Source organism: Theropithecus gelada, chromosome 2 (genome assembly GCF_003255815.1).
Source record: "Theropithecus gelada isolate Dixy chromosome 2, Tgel_1.0, whole genome shotgun sequence".
NCBI lineage: Eukaryota > Metazoa > Chordata > Mammalia > Primates > Cercopithecidae > Theropithecus > Theropithecus gelada.
Window position 1 is genome coordinate 49,195,201 of NC_037669.1, and position 6,931 is coordinate 49,202,131.

The 6,931-nt window shown below is 49.6% G+C and overlaps 1 protein-coding gene across 1 annotated transcript in view; it reads left to right on the forward strand.

The window, feature by feature from the left end:
• IFT122 (intraflagellar transport 122) overlaps positions 1-6,931 on the forward strand; it is a 91,736-nt gene that overhangs the window by 50,246 nt on the left and 34,559 nt on the right. Inside the window, exons 14-17 of the mRNA XM_025377341.1 lie at positions 491-655; positions 2,437-2,706; positions 4,707-4,769; positions 5,176-5,204. Of these exons, the coding sequence (XP_025233126.1) occupies positions 491-655; positions 2,437-2,706; positions 4,707-4,769; positions 5,176-5,204 (527 nt within the window). The remainder of the gene's footprint in view (positions 1-490; positions 656-2,436; positions 2,707-4,706; positions 4,770-5,175; positions 5,205-6,931) is intronic.

Below are 6,931 nucleotides of genomic sequence, written 5' to 3' on the forward strand. Positions count from 1 at the left end.
GTCAGCCTGGGCAACATAGCAACACCTTATCTCTAAAAAAAATTTTTTTAAACCAGGGATATCAGTAGATGATGGCTGTCATCATCATTATTATCATTCTCTACCACATGTCTTGTCAGTGTTCATAGTAGCGTTTTCCTGTGTTAGTCCGTGACTCAGATCTCTGCTAGGTGGCCTCTCCTAACGCTGCCGTTTGGGTAATGTCATCAACAAATCCCTGGTCCGAACAGACACTGAAGTGAGCTCGGCCTGTGTCGGGGCTGTCATTACGTCTGCAGCCTCTGATGAACCTCGCTTCTGGCCTGCTGAGGATAAGCCAACGCACCCACCACCCCCTCTTTCTTTTGAGGAGTCCTTTTCTCTGCACAGAACTTCTGGTGAAGGTGGTGGGAGTTGTTCTTGCAGAGCACATGGGATTCTAGCGGCCTGGCAGTGGGCCAGGATCTTGTTGCCATGGTGACTGACACTGTTTTCACTGAAATGTTGCCAGATCCTGAAGATCTTCGTGGACAATCTCTTTGCTATCATCCTGCTAAAGCAGGCCACAGCCGTGCGCTGCTTGGACATGAGTGCCTCCCGTAAGAAGCTGGCCGTGGTAGATGAAAATGACACTTGCCTGGTGTATGACATCGACACCAAGGAGCTGCTTTTTCAGGTGATGTCCCCGAGGGGGCCCAGGGACATCGTCCTTTGATTAGAGACCCTCCTCTAGCTTCCCAGCCCCTGCAGGAGGCTCTCCAGCTCTGGCCCTGGCAGGTCTCTGGGAGGAGCAGTGAGGAGCAGGGGCCAACCACATGCGCAGAGTCCCAGAGGCCCTGGGCCACAACCTGCTCCTCCCATGCAGGCACAAGCCGCAGGGCCTGGACCAGCTTCTTTAACTTTGGTTTCCTTGCCAATGGAAACCAAAGGCTCTGAGCAAGCAGAGCCTTTCTAACGCGTTTACCATGAACAAGAAATGGGGCCATGACTCTGAGAGGGGTGTGATGTTGGCAGTCAGTGAATGGGGCGATGGATGCACTTCCTTTGCAGAAGTCTGCGTCTTACCTGTGCAGGCCTGCCTGTGTCTATGCGCACCTATAGCATGGGAAGGAAACAGGATCAGTTTTGTCATCTGAAAGGGGGAAGGGGATGGGCAAGCCTTGCCTTCTGCTTAATTCACAAGAATGCTAGAAGAGCCAGCAGAATGCGAAGTGCTTGGATCTTTGGGGGCCTAGGCATTGTTTGGTGGAGTCATCCAGCCCTGTGGCCTGAGGAAGTGTATCACCAGAGAAGACAGCCCAGTAGCTCTGTGCCCAGGGCCTGGCTGCTTTTCGCTGGGCTCGTGCCATTCTTTCTCTCTTTAGGTCTTTGTAGGTGGTCAGGACTGGTTTCCCGGAATGAAGTTCCCCCCAAAGCTGGAGCCCTTCCTGACTGGTTTCCTCGGCCACTGCAGGGTTTCCTCATGTTATGGGCATATTCAGTCCCCTTACCAGGCTTCTCCTTGTTCTCAGCAGCAGAACTGATAGGGGGAGGGTCCTGAAGTGGGGAGCAGCCTCTGTCAGTGAGAAGGGGTTACCTGGCCACCTCTAGCCCAGGGGTGACTCCCTGTCAGTCTCAACTCACTCATGTCCCTAAGAGAGTAGAATGGTTTGGGGGCAAGAGAGGGCACAGCCTTCAGGCTGACCTGGGCTTGGGTCCTGCCTGGATCCCTTACTGTGTGATCTTAAGTTAGTGAGCCTCTCTGAGCCTTGATTACTTTTCTCTAAAATGAAATTAGTAATTGCCCCTCACAGAATTGCTATAGGAATAGGGGATACCACAGTGCCTAGCTCAGTGTTGGGCACAAAATGGAGCCTGAAATGTTACCTCCCTTCTCCCCAGCCTCACCTCCCACCTATAGGGGGCGTAGCTGGCCCCAAATGTGAATCTTGTGTCTGAGCATAGAACCATACAAGTATGGAAGGGTGTGTGCTCCACCGTCCCCACTGCTGGTTCTGTAGCAGACTAGGGGAGGTGATTCTCAGCCCTGCCAGGAGACATCAGCATTCCCAGCTGTGACATCGCCTGCTGGCTTTTCCTCTTCTCCACTGCCCCACCCTCTAAACATAAAACAGCTATATTGATTTTTTTCTCATTATAAAAAACAATCCATGCTCATTATAAAAGATTTAGTCATTATAAAAGATCCTAGGCAGAAGGGTATGAGCATATTTCAGGAGAATAATTTTTTTTTTCAAAAGTAATGCTTGCTTACTCAAAAATTCCAACAACATGCAGGTGCATGGAGGGGCTTGCCTCTGTTCATTTCTTTGTGGTCCCTTTTCCTCCTTTTCCCTTCATCCCACTGTAAGCAATTTAGTGGGATTCAGTCTTTAAGTGGGTATTGGGCTGAAATGTGCGAGCACTGCCCAAGCCCAGGGTGGTTCTCACAGGATCCCCACCGTCCCTGTCCCCCAGGAACCAAACGCCAACAGTGTGGCCTGGAACACCCAGTGTGAGGACATGCTCTGCTTCTCGGGAGGAGGCTACCTCAACATCAAAGCCAGCACCTTCCCTGTGCACCGGCAGAAGCTGCAGGGGTTTGTGGTCGGCTACAATGGCTCCAAGATCTTCTGCCTCCACGTCTTCTCCATTTCTGCTGTGGAGGTGCCGCAGGTAACTGGGGGCACCTGTCCACTGTCAGCGCTGGCAAGGCGGACAAGATCAGGGAAGCCAGGCCCCTTGCTGGTGCTTTGGGGAGACAGTAGCAAGGAGAGAAGAATGGCAGCTGTGATGTCATGGGAGGCAGTCTGGGCCTGGAACCTGCTGCCCTGTCTCCACTCCTTGCAACCTGTGTGACTGGGGGCAAACAGATTAACCTCCCTGAGCCTCAGTTTCTTCCTGGTCCCCTTTATGTAGGGATGGGAGGGGTATGCAGTGTTATCAACAGTGTGTGTTTTGCGGAGAGCCCAGCGTGGAGCCAAATGGAGTGAGCAACAAAGCTAGGAGTCTGGCAGGGTGTGTGTGTGTGTGAGTACGTGTGTGATGGTGGTGATGTGTGTGTGAGAGAGATGGGGAGACAGAGAATGAGTGGGTGGGGGTGTGGGCTGAGGTCTGTGAGCCAATAAGGGAGCATGGGACTCTGCACAAGCCCCCTGAACCAGGAGGAGGCCAGAATAGAAATGGGGCACTGAAGGGAGGAGCCACAGAATGGGGAAGGGCAGAACCACAGACAGGCGGCTGAGATTGACCTCCCAAATGCAGGATGGTCTCCCCTCTGCCTTCTGCACCCCACACAGATAGTGCTCAATGTAGGATTGCCATAAAACAGAGACATGCACCAGTGAGAAACTTTAGCCTTCATCATCCCATCCTCAGGACAGAATCATTCTTACACATGTTGAAATACATCTGCTTAGAGCTTTTCTATGTGTATATATAATGTATGCATAACATACAATTAGGAGCGTGTGATTTTATAAGAACATTTTTAAACGAAAGTGGAATCACACTGCAAATACTTTTCGTGACTTTTATGTGTATATGTATTGCTACCTATAGATGGAACCTCAGATTTACTGTATTCCCTGAGCCTGGCCTGTAAACAAGACTTCTCATCCCTTCCTTTATGGCCATCTTCTCATTTCACCTCACATTCGGTTATGGCAGCCCTATCACTGTCTACGAAGTGCTGGCTATAAACTAGTCATCTGGCATTTTCACTCAGCAATCTCCTGAAGCATGATTCTGTGTCATTAAATGTTCTTACCCTGCATGGCAAAATTTAGGGTAATTGTAGACTCACGTAAGTTGTAGGAAATAATACAGAGATCCCTTATTCCCTTTGCCCAGTTCCCCCCAACGGTAACAGTGTGCAAAGCTCTAGGGTGATCTTCCCACCCATGTTGGCATGTGTAACCTCCCACCACAGTCATGGCACTGAACACTGCCACCACCACAAGGTGCCTGGTGTTGTGCTTTTTACAGCCAGCACCCCTCCCTCCTGCCTAGGCCCCACCTGCCTTGTATTTACAGCTGCGTTTTATCGTGTCTTGTGGATGTTCCATAGCTTTTTTTTTTACCAGTCCTACTACACATGTTTGCTGCTTACAGCTTTTTTGTATTATAAATAGCAGGCATCTTTCTAGCTAAGTCCTTGCATCTGTCCCAACTTGGCGCCTTGGCGTGAATTCCTAGAAGTGAAATTTCTGGGTTTAAGCATGTGTACCTTTGAAAGACTTTTAGGGAAATTTCCAGGTTTCCCTTCCGCTAAGCTCTGTCAGTCTGTGTTTTCCCCACACAACTCTGCTTCAGGCTAGAGCCCACTTCTTCTAAGCTGATGATCCCCTCAAAACTCATGACTGCAAGACTTACTGGGGAAATGCCCATCATCCAGGCCTGACACAGAGCAGCTATTCAAGAAATGTTAGTGGAATTCAGATCTGAAGAAAAAGACCAGAAAACAAGAGGAAGAAGGGAACGAGGTGGGTGGAAGTGGCAGCAGGACGAGGGGCACGAACAGTTTCTCCTGGACTGTGTCCTCGTCATCCTTGTCTGCCCCATTACAAACCCATGTACCACATCCACCAGGAACTTGCTCTCCCTCAATTGCACCAAACCAACTCTGCTTATTAAAAGTTTTCTCCCAAGATTGGCATCCTGACCTCAAAAATAAATGCAGTTTGCTGCTCCCTGACTGTGGCCGGCCAAGAGGAGCCAGAGGGGCGGCCTGGGGCTTCCTCTGCCAGGACTTTAAGATTCAGCAGCAAAGTCTTGCTGACTGCACCAAGGCCATCCTGCTGATGCAGCAGGTCAGGACTGCCAAGGGTTAGGAAACACATTCTCAAGACAGAGGCTGTTCATCTGTCGCCTCTGCCTCCAGCTATCCTGTGGTTTTGGCCCAGAGAGGAGGGAGAAAGCATCAGACCCAGTCTTGGAATTTTTGGTTTCCTTTCGAAATTTACATTGTCTTGTGTAAGAACTGGTTTGTCAGGGCTGCCAAGTAGGACAACGAGCCCTAGGAGGGCTTCTCAAGGCGGTGGTGACTTCATGTTTAGAATGCAACAGCAAGATAAAGTATAGCTCAGAGAGTATTTGTTCAGTGAGTCTATTTTTAAAACTCCACTCAAATTATGCCTCCCAAGTAAGTCCAAGTGTTAGCCATCCATCATATGCTCAGCTGTGATATGCCTGTCTGAGTGCCTGTCCCACTCACAGGGCAGTCAGTGTGGCAAGCAGTTGGTGCGGTTCGGGGAAGGAGCACTGGCTTTCAGTCCTGACTCTGCCATCTCAAGCAGCTGTAACTAGAGCAACTCACTTCACTCTTTGGGGCCTCATTTTATTTTCTGTGAAATGGGGTTAATTACACCCATCTTTCAGGTTTTGTCAAGCCAATTTTCTATTATTATTTCACCTTATTACTGACTCATAAAATAGTAAAAACCACAAAACACAACTAAATTGCAACAGGCTGTACTTATTAACGGACTTTAGAAAGGAAAGCTCGTTGTGTGCTTTAAGAAAAGCTTTCAGGAGTTTGAGAAAGCTTCCAGGAGATGGCGAAACTTGATCTGAACCCTGAGAGGTCTGGAAAGGAAGACTGGAGCAGGGAAGCTTTTCAAACAAAGGAAAAGGTGGGGGTAGAACAAGAATGAAGAGCCTAGGAGATGGTGAGGAGCTAGTGCTGAGAAAATATAGTGAAGGTAATGATCATGCCTGCGTTTTGCCCAGTGCTTCATCATTTTTGGAGCACAGCTCTCCTTTGCCCATAGTAGCCTGAGCTGGGCAGGACATCTAAACAGAAGTTAATGGATTTACCCAAAAAGTCACCACCCTAGGATGTGGCTGAGCCTGGCCTGGGTTCTAGGTCACCTGCTCCCTAGCCTATGCCTGCTGCCCCCCTAAAGGGAACATTTAATGTGTCAATGAGGAGAGATGGCATAGTGGAAAAGATAAGCACTTGGAAGCAGCCATGTTTTGCTCTGAGAGTAGACAGACTCAAAAAAATTTTTTTTTTCTTCAATTCTAAAGCTAAAAAATGGGACCAGAAATTTCAAAGACAAAAGCCCCAAGTGGAGAAAACAATACTTCAAGCTCCACATTTGGGAACTATTAGGACAGAGGTCCTGACTGATTTCTCTTCCCTGCCCAGTTAGCCAGGAGAGATGCAGGCCTCTGAAGCACACTGACTGGCCTAAAACAAGGGCAAGGCCTTTCCTTGTTAAAGACGTCCTGGCCCAACTCAGACTCATTCTCAGGCCTGCACACAAATATGCACATGTACACACGTGCATACATGTGGCAGGAAGGGGCACAGAAACTGGAGTCCAGTCACCTCTGGCTATTGCCAGCTATTTGCTGGAACAGGTAATTTGTCCTCTCTGAGTCTCGGTCTCCTGGGCTGTAGCCAGGGAGAAATAATACCTACTGCACAGGCCTATGGGGACAGCCAAAAGCCCTTTATAAACCTAAGAAAGAGAAGTCGTTAGGAACTATTCATGGGCAACTCCATCTTGTACGAAGGCGTTGGTCCCAGTGCAGGGAGCAGGAGACTTGTTTCCAGAGGCTTCCAGGGTAACTTGGAGCAAATCACTTACCTTTCTTGGACACAGTCCCTGGAAGAGGCGGCCATCCCAGACCCCTTCCTCCCAGGAACTCATTCATTCTGTCAGCAAACATAGACTAGGGGTCTGCTGAGGGAGGCCGGTACAACCCACCACTGCCCACGTGCTGTGCATGGCCTTGCTGTGGGAACTGCATCAAAACCCGAGATCTGGACAAAGGGCAGAGGAAGCTGAGACTCCTTCACCTGGGGTGGGGGCTTGAGGGGCTTGGGAGGACTCTTGAGAAGAGGTGACATTTCAATAGGGCCTTGAAAGCCAAATAGGTATTTTCCAGAGGGAGAGTGGGGAGGGGCAAAGGCATTCCAGGCGAGGATGACATCCTATGGTGAGGCAGGCCCACAGGTGGGAAG